This window comes from Hibiscus syriacus, unplaced genomic scaffold (assembly GCF_006381635.1).
Source record: "Hibiscus syriacus cultivar Baekdansim isolate YM2019G1 unplaced genomic scaffold, ASM638163v2 tig00112530_pilon, whole genome shotgun sequence".
In the NCBI taxonomy this organism is placed as follows: domain Eukaryota; kingdom Viridiplantae; phylum Streptophyta; class Magnoliopsida; order Malvales; family Malvaceae; genus Hibiscus; species Hibiscus syriacus.
This window is the reverse complement of record NW_024063358.1, coordinates 944,027-965,220: the sequence shown is the minus strand read 5'-3', so window position 1 is coordinate 965,220 and position 21,194 is coordinate 944,027. Positions and strand designations below refer to the sequence as shown.

The window sequence follows — 21,194 nt, the reverse complement described above, 5'->3', positions numbered from 1 at the left end:
TTATCAACAAACGTCAAGGAATTTCATTTCTTTTCCTTTGAATTTTCGCATCTAAAATTAGTGTCGGACGTACATGTTCGTCTGTCCGACACTAACAGTCGAAAATTACATAGATAGTAATTATTCCAAAACCAGCCGCATGTGACGATTCAAGTCATTTATATAGTTGTTGCAGTTGTAATCTTTCAAGTGAGCCGTCTACGATCACTGCTTTCCTTCCACAAGGTATTCGGTGAAGCTCTACAGGACCGTCTTCGTCTTCGTTCTTAAGCAACTGTACAACCTGCAAAATCACCGAAGAATCCGCGGTTTCCGATTTGAATTTTCCAGGAAAAATGGAATTTCCCCCCTATGAAGATTTGTTGATTTTCATACCTTGGTCATGGTTTGACGCATGTTGGCTAAGCGGCTGATGCACATTGAAGCTGCTACCATTGCTCGTTGCATTTCATTAGGATCGAAATTGTCTTCGAGTCAAGGATAGATCAATTCCTTCACTTGATTCGATTCCAGATATGGTTTTGCCTGTGAAAAAATTGCAGAACATTATAAGTTCATAAATCATATGTTTCTGAAGTATATTAAATGAATGGTTCGGGAGTTTTGTTACCCATATCCCAAGGCTTTTTTGGGACGAATCGACTGTACGGCGACCTGTTACTATCTCCAGCAATAGAACTCCGAAGGCAAAAACATCGGTCTTCTCATCGACAATCCCGTGCATAAAGTACTCCGGAGCTAAATAACTGCAGGCAACTTTGTTTTAGCCCATATAAAATGAATCAATGCTAATAACAAATGAACCGGAGGAGAAAAACTGGCAGTTCTAACCCGAATGTTCCTTCAATGTGATGAACAACATGGTTATGCCATTGTTCCGGAAGCCATTTCGCAAGACCGAAATCCGAAATCTGCAATGCTATAAGAAGTCAGAAACTTGCTCACAATCGATGAAATCGATAACGGTGCACGGAATCGAAGTACCTGAGCTTTGTAATCTTCGGTGAGCAATATGTTCGAAGCCGTGATATCTCGGTGTATAATCCGCCTACGGCAGTCGTGATGGAGGTATTTCAATCCCTCTGCTATACCAACAGCAACCTTGAACCTCGTTTTCCAATCTAAACACACACTACCTGCAGCGAGCAACGGTTTCCGATCATACCCGAATCCGATTAACATAGGAGATGAAATCATGAAAGTATGTTTACTGAAACTAAATGAGACCAATTGAAGCAACAGGGGAAATTGATATTAGTACCAAAAAGCATGGCAGTGAGGTAGCCATAAGGGGAAAACTCGAGGACTAAATGTAAGCCTCTGTCGATGCCGAATCCGATCAAGTGAGCCGCATTCGGGTGATTGATGTGAGAAATAATCCCAAGTTCTGTCAAGAAATCACGGGCTTGATCATCTTCTTCTTTATCAATACTTACTATCTTCTTCACCGCAACGATTCGACCATCGGGTAAGTGCCCTTTGTATACTTCTGCATGGCCCGCAATTCCGAGCAAATTTTCTACAAAAAATGTAACATGCATACTCAAAGCTCGTTAATCTAGTTAAAAACGAGCTCGAAATCTTAAAAAATGGATATAATTTGATACCAGGATTGAAATTATCAGTAGCGTCAACAAGCTCCGAGTAAGAAAAGCTCCTCCATGAAGGTTTCTCACGTGTGCGTTCAAGCAGTTCTTCTTCTTCTTCCTCGTAACGTTTTGTAGATTTTGTCAGTAAAGGAATCACAGAGAAACTGTTGGCTGATTTCCACTTAATTGATTCAAATATTCTTCCCCATTGAAAACTACTATAAGAATCTGCCAATTTCTGAAAACGGGTTTTTGAGTATCTGGGCTATCATTTTCACCGCCGTCGCTGATGGTGGTGGTGGAGCTACTGTCGGAGTCTGATTCCAGTTCAGAATTCTCCAACACACCTCTTGGTGATGGTTGTTTATTTGATACAATTTCCGGATTTTTTTTCTTCTATTTCTTTAACTTCTTCTGCATCAACCAAATCAAAAAGTAATCATTTTCCCATCATTATCCAAAGGCATAATACGAAAAATAGGTGCCCAAACTATACTTAAATTGTCAAATAGGTGCCTAAACTATTTTTTGACTCATCTAGGTGTCTAACATTACAAACGTTATTCATTTAGGTATCCGGCCCGTCATCGATATTAATTTTCCACGTTAAGTGACATGCCATAATCTAGTATTTTGAAATTTATTTTTTAAATATTATATCTATAAAAAACCCTAATTTCTCTTAAATTATAAAAATGCCCCAAAATACATAAATTTCCCAAATCCTATGCTTAACCTGTCGGCCCCTCCTTTTCCTCAACGACCACGCCACCGACGTAGTCCCTGCGATCCTCCTAACCATACGCCGTCGTAGTTGCCGTTGATTGGCTGTTGAGATCGCGTGGAATCACGATTTTCATTCTAGGGTTTACGAGGTGTAAAACATCGATTTACCGTAGATCGTCACAATCTCATGGGGGTTTTGGTCGAGGGGGAGATGAGGTCTGGTGGAGTTTCGTCGCGGAAAAGGGCGATAGCCGACTTGGGTTTAAGGGTTTTTGGAGTTATTTCAAAAAGTTTATGTTTTTCTTTAAAAATATATAATTTTATTTTTTAAAATTTAAATAAAATTTTAAAATCACCATATTGTGACATGTGTGGGAAATTAACACCGTTGACGACCCGGGTACCTAAATGGGTAACGTTTATAACGCTAGGTACCTGAATGGGTAAAAAAATAGTTTAAGCACATATTCGAGAATTTAGATATAGTTTGATCACTTATTTTGGTATTAAACCTTATCCAAAAATTAAAACCCAGAAATAAGCATTCAGGTCCCCAAAAAGAAACCAACTTTAAAGTCAAATGTTTTGGGAAGACAAGGAAGGAGGATTTCCCAACAATCCCAGCCTCAAGGGAAGATTGGTTTCCAACTAAAAGAATTTTCGATGCAAAAATTATTTTAAAAGAAAATTAGTTTAAATTTGGAAATTGGTTATCCATTTAACAACGCTGCTAAATTCAAACCACTAATGGTTTGGATTTTATTTTTTCCCTATATTTATACAATTAATTCAAGCCATTTTTTTAATAAATAAAATAAAATAAAAGTAGATTGTTTAAGAAAAATACAAGCATGCGTTTTTCCCCTTGTGAAATCCTGACCGTTGGTTTTGACACGACGTGTTCCAAGAAAAATAATAAAATTTTGGACCTAACGATCGGGTCCATTAAAATATATACATGACGAGTTCCATAAAGACGGTAGCAAATGACGTAGATCCCAAAATAAATTTGTTTGTGTTGTATAGGGCTAACTTTTTTTCTTCCATTTGGCCAAATGTGAAAAAAACCGTTGTTGGTCCCTAATAATGAGGCCATGCGACTAGATATGGGCACGTGATCCGAACTCGACGGGTTTCGACCCGATCTGATCCAATCATGTTAGAATAAAAAGAAGTTAGGTTCAGGTTGGATCAGATCATATTTTTTTAAAAAAATATGTTCGAGTTGAGTAAGATTTATGTTTAGGGTGAAAAATATCCAACCGACCCGAAAAATAATGTAACTTTTCCTTATACATTTAAGGATATTTGCAACAATAACTCTCTATATATTATTTTTTTCAATTAATTTATTATTTTTATTAAATAAAAATAATATTTTATAAATATATTTATTTCGAGTCAAATTAAGTCAGATTTGAGTTTTATCTTAAAAATTAAAGGTCGTGCTTGGGTCAAGTAAAATTACCACTAAACTTAGGTCGAGTCAAATTTCAAATGAATTATATATATTTTAAGTCGGATCGAATTAACCGAAAACATAACCTATACCCATCCCTGAATGCGACCATTAATGATGAAATATTGCAGGGCTTCCTTCGTGCTACAATTAAATGTTTTTTCCCCTTTACATACACTCAGTCCATTATTCTTTTTGTGCCGTGCTGCCTTTATCACGAAATTCTCAATAATTCTCATGGATTTTCATTTTACATTTTGGCTATATTAATTAAATATATATTTTTTCAATATATTAAATTAAATGTTGAATTTTTTAATTTTGCTAGAAAATGAATCACTAACTACAATATGACCCTAATCTCTAACATAATGATTTGGTATATAAATTATTTATTTGACCACTCAGTCACAATTTTATTTTGATTTATTTATTAATCATACTTAACATTATATTTTATTTATAATAGGATCATATGTCGTTAGGTTTAACTGTTGTTATAGTACAAATAGTGATGTGATATGTTATAACAATAATTTTATTTCTTAAAACTTACACATTTACCAAATTAATCATAATTTGAAATGATTCAAGAAATATCTAATATTTAAGCCACTATCAACTTCCAAATATTAAGGTTTTTGAATTATTTCAAATTATGATCAATTTGATAGAATGTGTAAATTTTGAGGATTAAAACTGCTACTATATCATGCTACATTATAATTTTCATTAAACCAACGGTCAACCCTAATGACGAATTACCAAAATAAAATGAAATATAATGTTAGGTATGATTTAAAAAAATATTTAAGTGACCAAAATAAAATAAATATAATGTTAAGTAGACCAAAATAGAAGCGTAAAAATGGATGTATGATCGAATAAATATTTACCCTTAAAAATACAGACTTTGAACTCATATCTATTTTATATTTTCTCTCATCTTTTAAATAATTTATCTCTATACATGAAGAAGAAAATTGATAATTCATCTTATTTTTGTCCTTTATATTTTTTTACTAAGCACATTTTAAATATATTTATCTATTTTTACCATTTCAGTCCCTTATTTTAATTTTATTTAATTTTCAACCCAACTAAAATAGTTTTTTTTGTAATTAACTGAAATCGAATTCTGTCAAGTTCCGCCTCTCATATAAAAATTAAGAATAAATAGGATGAAATAGAACTCTAAGGGGATGTTTGGATTGGGGAACGTGGGATTCTCATGGGAATGAAATCCACATTCCCCTGTTTGATTAGCCCGGGAATCTCATTCTCAGTAATGTAATATTATCAATAGTGGATTTTTTGGGTATATTACCGGAAATGTCATTACCTCCATTTCTTTAGGTATTGTTGAATTTCTGACATTTTGGACTAAAATGCCCTTAATTTTTTTTAAATATTCTTTTTCTGTCATTGAATAATAAAAATTCTACGAATGTTAAATTATAAATTTATCCTTAAACTATTTTAGATTTACAAAAAAACTATAATTAAAATTTTATATGAAGTTCAGGGGTTAAAATAAAATTTTACCCTTTCATTAAACCTTTTTATATTTTTAATTTTGTAAAAAAATTATATAAATTTTATGAATTTAAATTTTTTAAAGAAAATATATAAATATTTTCCAACTTTTTAAAAAAATAAATATATAATAAGGATAATTTGGTTAAATATACATTCCACTAATCTTTTATTCTTTTAACCAAACATGGTAATCTTACATTCCTGCTAAACCAACAAAACACAAAATACAACATTCCCAATAATCCTATTATCTGTTAATCTTACATTCTCATTTGTAATCTTTCATTCCGTAAACCAAACGTACCCTAAAAATGCAATAGAAAGAGAATAAATAAAAGCTTGAAAGTAGTTTAACTAATCATGAATCAACATCACATTCATTGGGCCGCACAAGTTGTTATGAAGTACTATCCACTCAATAAGTAACCGTCACCTAACTCATTAGTGTACATTTATTTTCTAGGGTAAAGTACATAAATAGTCCATTGACTATAAGATATTACTTATTAAGTCCTTTAAATATTAAAAGTTATAAAATAGTCCTATGACTATATAATATTACTTTTTTGGATTCTTTGACTATTAAAAGTTACAAAATAATCACCCGCTATTCATTATATTCTAAACTCTTCATTTTTTCATAAAAAATTCATAGTTTTCTAAGTTGAACGTTAACTTGCTAACTGTGATATAATAAAATCGGATCCGGAATCTCAATCGACTATCATATCTCAGTCATTATGCTAACGTTTAGCTTAGACAACTGTCAATTTTTTAACGAAAAATGATGACTTTAGAAAGAATGATAGTCGATGAATATTTTATAACTTTTAATAGTCAAGAGACTTAATAAAATAATATTATATAGTTAGAGGATCATTTTATAATTTTTAATAATTGAATGACTTAATAAAATAATATCATATAGTTGGGGTATGATTCGTGTATTTTACCCTATTTTTTTAGATTCTGGATCGATGTAAGATTTTATAATTTTTATATTATGAGATGAATTTACTCTTCCTTCGATCCATTTATATTCTACAAGTTTCTCAAATCGGGAAAACTAAGTCTTCCCGCATCTAAGGGCGGAACTAGAAATTTATTATAACGGAGTTAAAATATTTTTTTTATTTTCTATAAATACAATTTTTTAACTGAGAGATGTCTGATAAATTTTTCTTTATTTATTTTTTTAAAAAATATATATTTTTTATATTAATAATTAAAAGTATAATTAACGGGCTCTTTCGAGGATATTAAAAATCTCCCTTTTTTTTTATCTTTTCATTTCAGCTAAATGATTTGAACTCCAGAAAAACAAAATGATAAAAACAATTGGCTCTGATTTTTCCTCACCGGGAATTGAGAATTGATACAAAAAATGTCAAAATTAATGATGATTTAACATTGATATTAACGTCTAATATTGTGACCATCTCCCCACATTCGTCTCATCTCTCTTATTATTTTCTATATGTATGTACGTATGCATTTATTGAATCCGACAGTCGCATCTGCGCAAACCAGCAGCAGCAGCAAGCTACAAGCTTCTTCTTCTTATTTTTCTGTTTGTTTCCCAGGAAAATGGGATTGTTGAGAGCTGCTGGCTCCGTTTACAAGCCAGTCGAGGAACTGGATCTCGGTCCCGATAGCAAAGAATTATACGTCGAAGCCAATATCAAAGGTTCTTCCTCTTCGATCTCACTAATTCCATTGTTTTGCTGCGTTCTTCTTCTTCGTCGTCGTCAACTCTTTTTCTCAGTTTTCTTTTCAATTACTTAAATGGCTACTCGGAGAACAAAATTGTCTCAAATTAAGTATGTCAGGCTCTGAAATTTCTCGTTTGAATTCGAGATTCATCAAATAGTACGAGAAATCTCTTTTGGTTTAAAGAATCAACAATTCCCGCCAAATCAGGAATCTCAGATGCTCTATTTTTCTACTCTAGGAACTTAAAACAGCTGCCGATGAGCTTCGGGTTCAAATTTTGCCTCCTTTTACTGCAATTCACTCTTTCTTATCACTGTGTTTGAATTTCATCACTTTTTCCCAAAAGAATTCTGAATGTATGTATGGATGTGCATGTATAGCTCCTATCATGGGTGGGTTTCTGGCAAAAATCTTCGCCTGGACTCTGGAGGCAGGGATCTTTGGAACTCTGGTGTTGTACATAATGAAAAGGATAAATCGAGTACACGAGGTAAGCACTTAATTAGCTTCATTTTCTTTCATGAATGACCGCGTTGATTATGATTATAAAACTGATTAACTATCGTAATTGTAGATATTTTAAAGGTAAAATATGTTATTAGTCCCTAAAATGTTAGATCATTTGTATTATGATCACTAAGCCTTTAAAACTTATATTGAAGTCACTAAATTTATAATCGGAACTCATTTTGATCACTGCCGTTGGCATGCCAGTATGCCACCACCGTAAGGGAGGGGGAAGGGTAATTTTTGCTCCTAACATGTATCGAACTCAAAACCTAGAAGAGAGAATGTGTCAATTTGAAGTTGTCAACCACATGCTCTAAAGATTATTGACCAAAACTAATATCCTTTTTAAAGTTTGTAAGAAACTTTATTTAAACGTAAATATAATTTTTGAATATGACATTAAGTAAAAGTATAACATAAACTTTTATTTGGGGTTAGGTACTACTGATCACAGAATTTTTATTTAATTTTTTAATATATTATTGACTCGACCTATAAACATGAACGTAAAATAATTTTATACACGTGAAATTTCATGTAATTTTTTTATGCATATGTAATTTATGTTTGATAAAAAAAATACAATTTATAGAACTTTCAACATAAAAAGTAAGTCAACTAGATTCGTACATATTTTCTTTTAAATTTAATTTTATATTATTAATTATGTAAAATACTAAATAATTAAAACATAAGATAATATAAGTATAAAACATAACATAAACACGTACGACATGCATACTGAATATAACAAAGTCTAGACTTATGATTTATAATTGACAAATTCAAGAATTAATTAATTTATAATATTATAGATATATTATTTAAATTCTTGCTTGAGTTAGTGTTAATGATTAATTAGATGGAAAACAAATATTTTTTAGAAGAGAGAAAGAAAAGAAATTTCAAGTGATCGAAATTAAAATTTAATGTCGATTAAAATTAAAATGATATATAATATCAATACATCATAAACTTAATTGAGGGAAACACGATAGTAAATATTATTATAGTAAATCTATAATATTTTCGGAAATTTTAAATTATTTTTTTTCCTTTTGTGCAGTTTATCTCTCATGCAAAGCTGGAGGAGCCACCCATGTTTGTTCCATTGCATCCTTTTGTTGGTACGCATGATATAGATAACTGGAATCAACGTAAAACTAGTTAAACTACGAATCCAAAATATCTACTGCCATTAACTAATCTCTTAATTTTCTACCACTTTTTGATTTCCAAATGCTTAAAGTTTCTTATGCTCCAAAGGTGTCTGATGAATTGTAAAGCTTCATCCAATGGACAGTAAGAACCTATAAGAGTGCTCGTTATAGTCAAGTTCTTATATTAGAGCGCGCGTGCAAGCGTGTGCTATAGTGATCATGTCTTCAGAATTGGACAGATATATATATGTGCGTGCGCGAGTGTGTGTTATTCTTTTCCCGTTTTTAAACTCTAGGAATTCCATTTTTCTTTTCAATGTGAGATTAATATCCCCACCTTTCTACGGCTTGACATTTTCCTTCAATCTTATGATGCCTTCGGGTGGTTGGTTGTCCATCTTGTTTACTTTATCTACTGGGATGTTTAACGTGAAATCGAACATGTCTTTTAGGAAGAAGGTAATGGCCATGTGACACGTGCACGCTCTGCTATCTTTCTGAATTAGAGTTCTATGAGCATCCTTTTATATCCTTTCAAATTATGAACTTCTAGTGTTGTGTCTGATTTGATTGCACCGACACAGAGCTCCATGAGCAAGAAGTTATAGAGATTCACCCTGATGCATCTCCAGCAGAAAAAGTTCAACGGGCTACGGTTTGCCTTCCTTCAACCTTAGAGAACTCGCTAGAATCTTTAAAGCCGGGCTACTTCCGGCGTTGGACAGTAATGGATTATTCGAGAGCCTACAGAAGTGGAGAAATAACTCCGCTGAAGGTATCACTCTTGGTTATTTTGTTTATGGCCATGTTGTCAATATCCCATTGATATATCATGATTACATTTTCACATAATGAATGTACATTTCAATGATCATGGAAAAGTCAACTTTAACATTCTACAGGTTGCAGAGCGGTTCATAGATGCTGTTCGTGAATCGTCTCGTCGTCCTTTGCCGGTGTCCTTCTTCATTAACTATGATGCTGAAGATATCCTAAGGCAAGCTACAGAATCAACTCTTCGGTATGAAAGAGGTAACTTTTGACCGTTATTAAATCATACATACCCTAACGTGCTTTCTTATTGAATCATAAAGAATTAAGCAGGATACTTCAGTTTTTCAATATTATAGACGTTGATCAAAGTGAAAAACAAGTTCGCAGGTTTACTAACTTTGTAGAAGTGGACTTGCATTTTCATATAGTATCTTTTTGTATTTATAATATTCCTTTGTCAATACCATCTGATGTTCATATAGATCTAATTGTTTTCTTATTAATTCAGGGGCTCCAATATCAGTTCTAGATGGAGTTCCAATGGCTGTCAAGGATGAAATAGATTGTTCTCCATATCCTACAGCAGGTCTCCTAAATTCTACGCTTGAACATCAATTCCTTTTTCTTAATGGTTATTCTCTGTCTCTATCTCTATCTCAGTCCTTTTTCTTGTAGGAGGTACAAAGTGGCTACACAGGGTTAGACCTTGCACAGGTGATGCATGCTGCTTTGCGCGACTCAGATCCTGTGGTGCTATACTTGTTGGAAAGAGCAATATGCATGAGCTTGGAGTTACACCAAGTGGGACTAATCCTCACTACGGGTGAGACCTGCTCCTTTCATAAACCAAAATTACCATTTCTTTTTACATTTTCCTGCACATGAAGTCTCATAAATAAGAATTAATATACAGGAAACAAAACCGGACTAAATGCAACATTTTTCTTTATCTTGTGTAATTTCTTTCTATTCAGAAACATTAAAATGGTAATATGTTTTATTCTATGAATGTTGCAGGGCTCCAAGAAATCCCTATGATCCCAATAAAATCTCTGGTGGTTCTTCTAGTGGATCTGCGGCAGTAGTATCAGCAGGATTATGCCCTGCTGCCCTCGGTGTGGATGGAGGAGGTAAAGACTGTCCTTCAGTGAGCAAACCACCAAACACTGTTGACAAAATTAAGCAAAATGAATTCTGACTATATCACCTTTAGCATTTGGACAACTGCTTAAGAAAGTTAAAATACATAGTAATAACTAGAATTTCATTATCCATGGACTAATTTATGCACTTTATATATGGTTTCTGTGTAGGATCTGTGAGAATGCCTGCATCCCTTTCTGGCGTTGTCGGGTTCAAACCGACTTTTGGACGCATACCACAGTCAGGGTGAGAATTTGTTTACGTAAAGCAAATCTGAGTTTCATTAGGTGTAAAATTTAAGCAATATCTAAAAATGCTTTGTTCGTTCCAGTGTTCTTCCTCTTAACTGGACAGTAGGAATGGTTGGAATACTAGCAGGTACCATAGAGGATGCATTTATTGTGTAAGTGTTATCTTCCTTGTTTTCTTTATTTTTGGTACAGTGGAGGCCACAAACTGGAATAAGGAGGTGGTTGCAGATGGGATTTGAATCCCAAAACTTCCGGATGGCGGATGCCGCCTCTTAAAAGTGATTGCATGAATCAACGGGACTAAGCTTCAGGTTCCTTGACTTTTTATCACTTTGTTATAGATTTGACTTAGATTGATTTTCTGTTTTCAGTTATGCTGCTGTTAGTGGCCAACTTCCATCAGATGAGACAACCACTTTGCCTGTGAGTACCAGTTGTATAAGATCACTAAGAATTCTGGGTATTAATTGTTGTTTTCAATGCAGATCACCTCCCTTCAAAGAAAAGCTGATTCCAATACCAATTTATGTGCCAAACCGATTTTTCATATATAATTCGAAAAAAAGTTGAACATATTCATATTAGACAAGTACCCTTATGCTCACCTATGTCAGCGTAACATAACTCTTCACACCTATATTGTTTTTACAGGAGAATCTAAAGTTTGGAAACCTTCCCTTCTTTGGCATATGGATAACCTACCAGCCAAAAGTGTATTTTCCGCTACTGAACTCGACAAATCAAATATCGAACATCAAGCTTGCAAGATATGGAGCGGTAAGTAATGAAATTATATGATCAATAAATTTAAGTCCATTTTTCTTCAATTATAGCTTAAAAAGGATGAGATTTCTAATTCCTTTCATTCTTTTTTTTTATAAACTAATTCTATTAGTGGTTCAATGATTGTGACGAAGAAGTCAGATTATGCTGCTCTAACGCTCTGCATTTCCTCTGTGAGCGTTACAATTGGAAGGTATAAATTAATAACAACCCTTGTATTATAGTTGTTAACTGGTGTTGTACCAAATCTATTAAAAAGGTTGGTTTCCTATGGTGTTAAATTCAAGTTTTGCATCTCCATTTTTTATTTACTGTCAACTAGTTTATATTCAAGTTGAGTCTCTCCACTTACTGTCAATTGGTTTTAGGTTGAAAGCTTAATAGTTTGTTATTATAGCAATAAATTTCCCCGTCTTAGAGCCTAATCAAATGACAAACTTTCCCATGATTAATATGAAAAATTAGCTAACAATTTTATAACAAAACACAAGTGATTGCTTACTAATCCTACCAATGTATATCATTCAAAAGACTGTAGAGGTTACCATACTGGAGATAGAAGTAATGCGTCAGGCACATTATGTGACGATTGGTTCCGAGTGCAGCACTTCACTCAGTTCTTATCTGGAAAATTTGTATGTTACATTCTACACTTCAACCACCATGTTATTTACTCTTGATGTTCATGTTCTCCAGGAATTTTAAGTTCATATTCTGACAGTATAAGCTTGTTCAAGTAGGGACCGTTCAGAAATGGGATGGGATGCAAGAATAGTAGTTGATATATATGGTGCTTTTGACAGCAATGAGTATATAAAGGCCCAGAAACTGAGGTAAGCTAAACTGCAGCCAATATATTTTTTACTTTCATGTATCTTTTTGAAAAAAAATTTTGTCATTTAGAATATAAATTATCACCCATTAACAGTCTTGGACAATGGATTTTTGATCAATTGTAGAGTGGTTTTGTGATTTAATGGGTTATTCATCGTCTAGAAATTTTTGGAGCGATACCTTTTAGGATGACCTATTGTCTTAACTCTTAATCACATAAACATGATATCAGAACTCAAGTTTTACATTAAAGTTGGATCTCTCCGCTCACTGTCAATTGATTTTAGGTTAGATACTTAACATGATATCAGAACTCAAGTTCTGTTACGTTATTATCCCTTTCCAGTTTGTCACGTGGCTTTTTTGTACTCTCTCTTTGCCTACACATGATGAGGCATGTTAAAGTTGTACAATGATTCTAATTTATACATAGGTTAAATATTAGGTTTCCTATGATTTTTGTTATATTTCCTCCGGATTTCTTCTGAAGTCACATCTCCACCATCAATCCTCCTCCAATTTGAGACCTCCATAGTAACAACTCCAGAGGTCCTAAAAACCCTCGAAATCCGATATTCTCCTGATTGTTACGGTCCTTAGATTGTTGGAAATATAGACTGCAAAATCACACCATTAGCACTGACAGGGAATAATAAATTTAAAGGAAAAAATCAAAACCCTTAACCGTGTTGTGGTGGAACCACTGCCTTAGAAACGAATTCGTCCCGATATATGTAATCATTCCAATAGGCGGATCGTCCCTCGAGGTTAACACGGTTGCTCCAAATTCCGTACACATGGAACTGGAGTGGACTGCTAGTGGTATTGCTCCTTAGATCGCCGAAAATCTCTTAGTAGTTGTGAGAGCTTTTGAGAGAATTGTTTGATAGTGAATTGGATGAGTTGAGAGTGAAAATGAACTCTCTATTTATAGGCTGCATGTAGGGGTATTTTCGTCCAACATAGATCAGATATAAAATCTGATTTTATTTCTACATTAATTCATTGTCTGAAGCTGTTATACAAACGAATAAATCTGACCTCAATTCTGTCCAGGTTCGTGGATATAAATCTAGCAATTTGTAACTCATGCAATAAAACTATGTAACTCTTGCATTAAAGCTTTGTAACTCTTGTATTAAACATGTACCAGCTCAATAAAACGTTGTGAACATAGGAACATAGCCTGAATATTGTCTAGGTTCATCCAATGTTTTACAGACTTGAATTTCAAAAACTAACTGTTTGAATTTTAATTTCATAAATCGAAAGACAATCTCATATTTTTCCATTTGATATTTCAGAGAAAAATTCCTTACAAATTTTCTATAAAAAGATAGAATTCGCGCGGACATGTCGAAGACACGTATTGTCACGACCATGAGACAAGAAGGATGAACGACAGCGGCGGCAGTGCGTGACAAGCCCTCCTTGTTCTCTATCACTCAACAAGGAAGTGGATAATGTAAAACTTAAATACTCAATCCCGATGTATTTCTCACTCAATGTGGGATTGAGCATTACCAACAATCATCCACTAATCTGAAAGAATTCTTTTGAAACTAGAAAATAATCTTTCCAGAAGAACAATAGCAGGATTACTTGCTAAAGCACTAGTGAACGTATCTTGAACTAATACATAGTGATAATGAGTGATCATTCTCTTAGATAAGTGGAACTAGTCTTGAACTTTCTAAGATAGGGGTAAACTCATAGCACACAACTAACCCCTTCATCCACCTGAGTCCTCGATGTGTAAGATATATATATACATCGAAGACTCAGGTGGATGAACCATCTTACCTTAGGATTCTAGTAAGTGTACTAGAAAAAATGGCCCATCTTTTTTCATATAAGATGGCTAATCCTTCTCACTTACATAAGTTATTTCATCAGGTTTACCTCGATATAAACCACCTTTAATAAGGCTATAAAATAATTAAGAGCTTATACAATAGCTCAACCTCATAGAGAGTATGGTGACTTACTTCAAGTTCATTATAAATGAACCACCCAAACTTTGGGATAAGAAGTCATTAAGAATAAATATTCAACATCTTTAGTTGGTGAATTCAATGTTCCTTCTCACTAGGACCATCCAAACTTTGGATTTGAATTCATTAAGAGTTTTTTTTCATAAAACTCAACATTTTCTAGCGGTAAGTTCAACTTATCCTTCTCAATTAGGACTACCCACTCAACTCTGCGTTATGAACTTATTAAAAATAAATATACAGCCAAAATCGGTAAATTCAACAAGTCTTTTTCACTAAGACCATCCAAAGCCTGGGCTATGAATTTATTAAGAGTAATTAAGCTCATCATGGGCATGTACATTGTTCGTCATAGGGGTTGATTGATTAATGTACACTATGAGTCTTTTTATGGTGTGGTTTGACCATATTGAACTTAGATAACTAAGTTGGGTATCCACCATGAATTCCTCAACCAATGGGCTTTAAACCCATCCCCCTCGACGAATCTAAGACCAACTTCCAACTTAACCCTTTGGTAAGCTGGTACTCCATTCCTTATCAAGTGTCTAATCGATTCACGTCTTATGTGAATGTGTCTTTTCTTACCATTGTAAGCTTGGTTTTTGGCCACACTTATCGCAACTTGTGAATCGCACAACAAGGAGATTGGAGGTGTCGGTCTTCCCCATAAAGGAATCTTTATTTAAAAATTTCTGATCTACTCGGCTTCCTGTCCAGCTAAGTCAAGAGCAATAAACTCTGACTTCATAGTAAAGTGAGCAATGCACGTCTGCTTTGCAGATTTTCACGAGTTTGATGCTCCTCCCAAAGTAAAAATAATCCCACTCGTAGAGCTTACCTCATCATTATCAAAAGTCCAGTTGGCGTCATAATATCCTTCTAATACGGCAGGATAGCCAACAAACTCAAGTCTCTAATCCATTGTACCTCTAAGGTACTTTAGTAAGCGTCTGAGAGCAAACCAATGTTCACTACTCGGATCATGGGTATATCTACTAAGTTTGCTCACAGCGTAGGCAATATCAAGCAAAGTTTAGTTCATTAAGAACATAAGACTCCTGATTATCTTAGCATATTCAATTTGGGAAACACTACTTCCTTTATTCTAAAAGTGATGTATGCTAGAGTTATAAGGTGTTCGAACAAGGACATCATCAAAGCTATCAAACTTCTTTAACACTTTCTCAATGTAGTGTATTTGATTTAAAGAAAACTCCTTTTCAATTTTGGTTACTTTGACTCCCAATATCACATCAACTTTTCCCATATCAGTCATCTCAAACTTAGTGGATAAGAAACTCTTTGTTTTGTTATTGAACTCAATGTTCGTACTGAAAATCAGTATATCATCAACATACAAACTTATGATGACACAATCAGCACCGAACATCCTCGAATACACACATACGTCTAAACCATTCACAACAAAACCAAAACTAAGAATAATTCTATGAAATTTATCAAACCAATGTTTAGGAGCTTGATTAAGTCCGTAAAGAGACTTTTTGAGCCTGCACACTTTGCTTTTCATACTAGATGTCTCAAAACCTGGCGGTTGTTCCATATAGATCTCCTCGTCTAGATCTCCTCGTCTAGATCTCTTTTTAAGAAAGCAGTCTTTACATCCATTTGTTGTACTTGCAATTTGTGAATGGAGGCTAATGCAAACAATGCACGGATCATTGAGATTTTTGTCACGAGAGAGTAAGTATCGAATAAGTCTAAACCAAACTTTTGAGTGAATCATTTGACGACTAAACTTACCTTGTACCGCTAGATCGAACCATCTGGTCTGAGTTTCTTCCAGAAGACCCACTTGTTGCTGATCGGTTTGAATTCTTTAGACAAGTCCACCAATTCCCAAGTGTGATTAGACATTATCGAATCTAGTTCGTCCTTAATCGCATCTTTCCAGAAACTAGTGTCGATCGATCTCATAGCGTATTCGTAAGTCTTCAGATCCTCGTTTATTAGAAAGACTCAAGCTATCGGATCAGACAAGGTGTCTAAATCATTTATCTCAGAAATAAAGGAATTTATGAAATTTGGTCCAAAAGAGGTTTCAGTTCTTTGTCTTTTGCTTCTTCTAAGTCGAATTCAATTTCTTGAGTAGACCTAGCAGGTACACTAGAAGAAGTGGATGTAATATTTTCTATTTGTGTTTCTTCATTCAGTTTAGGTTTCTTTAAAGGAAAATAATCTTCCAAGAAAACGACATCTCTCGACTCACAAATAGAATGGTCATGTAGGAACATGAATCTATATGCGACACTATTTGTTGCATACCCAATAACACAACATCAACGATCTTAGGTCCAATGGTGGACTTCTTGAATTCTGGCGATCTTACTTTAGCCAAACACCCCCACACTTTAAGGTATTGCAAATTTGGTGTATATCCTTTTCACAGTTCGTATGGGGTGTAATATAATTTCTTATGAGGTACTCAGTTCAAAAAATGATTTGCCGATAGAATGACTTCCCCCACTTGTTGTCAAACAACCCAGAACTTATCAACAATGAGTTCATCATTTCTTTTAAAGTTCTATTTTTCCTTTCGGCTATACCGTTTTGTTAAGGAAAATAAGTAGCGGAAGTTTCGAGAATTATGTCATTCTTCTCACACACATCTTTTAAGAATTTTGATCCGTATTCACCACATCTATTAGATCTAAGTCGTTTGATTTTTCTATCTAATTGATTCTCAACTTCTGCCTTATAAATAAGAAAGAAGTTTTCAGCCTCGTATTTAGTTCTAAGGAGATAAACCTTTGTGTATCTTGAGTAATCATTTACAAAGGTCATATAATAGTGTTTTCCTCCTTTACTTTTAGTGTTTCTAAAGTCTACTAGATCAATATAAACAAGTTTTAAAAATTTAGTCTTTTTCTTAGAAACAGTGTTAAAGTGAGGTTTAGTATGCTTGGATTCTACACAAACTTCACATTTGTTAAAGCTAGTTAAGTGTAGTTTAGGCACGACATTAATTTACATTAATTTCTTTAAAGCATGAATGTTAATGTGTCTTAGTCTAGCATGCCACATATCAACAAATTCAATCATATAAGCAGAAGTGATAGCTTTATTTTCATTAATTTGAGTTTCTATGACAAATAAACCCTCGTTCAGAAAACCTTTTCCAACATAATCACCATTACGGGAGAGTACAAGTTTATTTGCCTAAAAAACTAACTTAATGCCTGCCGTATTCAAAAGTTCGTCACTTATTAAATTTCTACGCAGGGCAGGTACATACATGACATAGTTAAGCACTAAAGTTTTATCGGATGTCAGCTTGAGTAAAACCTTGCCTTTGCCTAGCACTTCAGAGCTGCTAGAGTTCCCCATGTACACACGTTCAACGTCGTTCCCATCCTAAAACTCAGTGAAGAACTCTTTCCTTGCGCAGATATGTCGGGATGTGCCAGTGTCCACGACCCATTCAGAAATGTTGTCCACCAGATTGACTTCGGAAACCACCACGGCTATGACATCTCCAACATTGTCCTCTGCCATGTTCAGATGTGGTTTGTTCTCGTTTTGGAGGCTGAACAGTGTTGACATTGGTACACCTTGTGACCGGCTTGACCGTAGACATAACACTTCAGGGTCCTCCCGTTAGATTTGGTCTTGGTTGGCTTCTTGAAGTTGGTGTTTTTCTGTGGTTTCGTCTTTTTATTCTAAAACCCCCTTTTTCTGATCTTTTTGAACTTAGACCTTAATGCACCACCAGGTTCAACCAAGTTAGACTTAAAAGACACTTGACTAAAATTATTCGCCACCTTATCTTTCAAGTTGTTAGCCTCTTCAATCTTCATATGACTTACCAATTTCTGAAGCGAAATATCCATCTTTTTGTGTTTGAGTGTGTTATGATAGTCGGACCACGATTTAGGGAGTTTCTCGATCAGAATATTTGCTTGGAGCACCTCGCACATATACATCTTTTCTGCCAAAATGTCAGATATGAGGTTCTCGTAATCATGGACTTGATCCATGATCGGTTTGACGTCCATTATTTGGATTTTGAGCCACTCTCTGACAACATACTTCTTGATGCCCGCATCATCCGCACCATACATCTTCTCGAGTGTGTCCCAAATCACCTTCGCACTTTACTCCTTAAGAAACATGTCGAAGAGTTTGTTTGACATGTGACTTAAGAGATGGCCTCAAACCATGTTATTGTCTTTTTGGTACTTTCCAATGGCAATGACAGCTGTATCAGAATTTAGACAACACGTTATCTCCGATAGCTACGACATCAGCGACAGTCGGGATCACCGACGTGGTTGGTGGAGGCTTGAGCAGCACATAATCAAGATCAAGCTGCTCAAAGAATATAAGGATGTGTTGGGACCACCTTCGATAACTATTTCCATTGAATGCATCGAGCTTTGATAAATTCTGAATCAACTTGCTAAGTGGTGTTGACATTTTGCAGTATATCGAGAGAAATTTGTTTCTAAATTATTGGAAATATAGACCACAAAATCACACCATTAGCATTGACTGAGAATAATAAATTTAAAGGAAAAAATCAAAACCCTTAACCATGTTGTGATGAAATTACTGCCTTAGAAACGAATTCGCCCCGATGTGTGTAATCACTCCAATAGGCGGATCGTCCCCCGAGGTTAATACGGTTGCTCCAAATTTCGTACACCCGGAACCAGAGTGGATTGCCGGTGGTATTGGTCCTTAGATTGCCGGAGATCTCTTAGTAGCTGTGAGAGCTTTTGAGAGAATTGTTTGAGAGTAAATTGAATGAGTTGAGAGTGAAAATGAACTCTCTATTTATAGGTTGCATGCAGGTGTATTTTCGTCCAACGTAGATCATATATAAAATCTGATTTTATTTCTGTATTAATTCATTGTCTTAAGCTGTTAAACCTATAAATTTAAAATTCGAACAGACCATTTGATCCTATAAATATCAGACATGTTCTTTTACATTTTTCCATTTGATCTTTCAAAGAAAAATTCCTTACCTAAAAAGATATAATTCGTGTGAATGTATCGAAGACACGTATGCCACAAGTTGAGTCGAGCCGAGACAGACAACAACAGCGGTGGTGTATGAGAAGCCCCCTTGTTCTCTATCACTTAACAAAGGAGTGGAGAATGTAAACCTTAAATACCCAATCCCAATGTATTTCTCACTCAATGTGGGATTGAGCATTACCAACATAGATAATCTCGATAAGCCCCACGTGATCTATGAAATACAAATCTATTGTCATGTAGTCATATCTATTTGACATGCTAGTCGACAAGTAGTTATTATGACCTAGGTATAACACCAGCACTAAAGGCTTGTATATAAGCGCCATACAAAGTTAATCTCTCGACTGTTTATCGTTGACTGTTTATCGTCGTCTTCAGCCTGTCTACTCTCTATTTTTCCTCCCTCAAGCAATCGATCTTGACTCTTCACTCAAACAAAAAAGAAGTATATCGCCAAAATATGCTACAACCTAACTTTTCCAATCAACAATTTTAAATTATAATTAGTCCTCTCCACTTATCGTGAATTGGTTTAAACTAAGGTGCTTGACCATGAATGTGCAGGTACCGCCATATGCAGATTCATAACAAAATATTCACCAAGGCAGAAGTCGTAGTCACTCCAACAACAGGGTAGATACTTTTTCACTGCCACAGCTTGCATCTGTTCTTCTGTCTTTTACTTTTTTTGTACTTTTTTCACCTTCAGTATTTTACTTAAACTTTGCAATCCCTATATTTACCCAGTTTCTTTTCAAAACAGTATGACAGCATACCCCATATCCAAAGCTGCTCTAAAGACTGGTGAACTTGACTACATAAACGGAGGTAATGAAATCCCAACACATTTTCAAGTATGCATTTATGTTTAAATCTTCATGACAAAAGAAGCTGACCATATTACTGTCATTTCAGCTAACATTATTCGATATCAGATCGCCGGAAACTTTCTGGGACTACCTGCGATCACCGTTCCCGTAATTAACTTACCACCACTAATCATTGAAGTTTTTATGTTGTTGTTTACTATCTACTGATATCAAATCCTCCATGCTTACATAGGTTGGCTATGACAAAGCTGGTTTGCCAATTGGCCTTCAATTCATAGGGAAACCATGGTCAGAACCCACTTTAATGCACATAGCTCTTGCAATGCAGGTAGGTCGCTTGTCGTGAACTTTTACCGATGTGTCCTAGATAATAATCCTATATATATTTCGGTCGATAACGTCTAAAAGTACATTTCTGTTCTAGGCATTGTGCATCACAGATTACAGAAAACCAAAGGTTTTCTATGATATTCTTGACAAGAAGTGAGACAGCAGAATTCATGAACACACCAAGGCTCTTGCCTTCAATATGGCTCATCTTTCTCTTGATATGGAATGACATTGTACAATTAACTTACCATGGGTTGTAGCAATACATAGTGTTGCTTGATTATTTGTAAGTTGCCATTGTTGACAAGGATCATATCATATGTCATACCTTTTACAGTTCAAAGTCTGTGTCATCTCATTTATATATGTATTATATATGTTGTGTTATTTTCAATAGAGTTTATTTAATATCATTGATATTGCAGTATTTTATAAGATAAAAGGTTAAATGTATATGAACAAAGGATGCATTAACCTTCGTTTTAGACAGATTTGAATGATTACAAGTAGTTTAAATATTATATTAAGAAATAAAATAAAATCTATCAA

At 34.4% G+C, this 21,194-nt stretch overlaps 1 protein-coding gene and 1 pseudogene across 1 annotated transcript; one reads left to right on the top strand and one right to left on the bottom strand.

Moving 5' to 3' along the window:
* Window positions 1-120: 120 nt before the first annotated feature.
* LOC120181756 lies at window positions 121-2,391 on the bottom strand (annotated as a pseudogene).
* On the top strand, window positions 1,696-20,965 carry LOC120181666 (fatty acid amide hydrolase-like). Its single transcript, XM_039186754.1, has 21 exons — window positions 1,696-1,710; window positions 6,897-7,000; window positions 7,407-7,516; window positions 8,603-8,663; window positions 9,281-9,471; window positions 9,599-9,728; window positions 9,979-10,056; window positions 10,146-10,293; window positions 10,488-10,600; window positions 10,784-10,859; window positions 10,945-11,016; window positions 11,236-11,287; window positions 11,570-11,641; window positions 11,760-11,840; window positions 12,179-12,282; window positions 12,388-12,480; window positions 20,050-20,118; window positions 20,249-20,313; window positions 20,401-20,462; window positions 20,548-20,643; window positions 20,740-20,965. The coding sequence occupies exons 2-21, from the start codon at window positions 6,901-6,903 to the stop codon at window positions 20,800-20,802; spliced, it is 1,836 nt and encodes a 611-aa protein (XP_039042685.1). The 5' UTR covers window positions 1,696-1,710; window positions 6,897-6,900; the 3' UTR covers window positions 20,803-20,965.
* Window positions 20,966-21,194: the final 229 nt, after the last annotated feature.

Excerpts from the sequence above, each read along its gene's own strand:
- LOC120181666 (XM_039186754.1), top strand. The coding sequence starts at position 6,901 with ATGGGATTGTTGAGAGCTGCTGGCTCCGTTTACAAGCCAGTCGAGGAA. Across the intron at positions 7,517-8,602 it reads GGATAAATCGAGTACACGAG|TTTATCTCTCATGCAAAGCT; the intron begins GTAAGCACTTAA and ends CCTTTTGTGCAG. Across the intron at positions 10,860-10,944 it reads GGACGCATACCACAGTCAGG|TGTTCTTCCTCTTAACTGGA; the intron begins GTGAGAATTTGT and ends TGTTCGTTCCAG.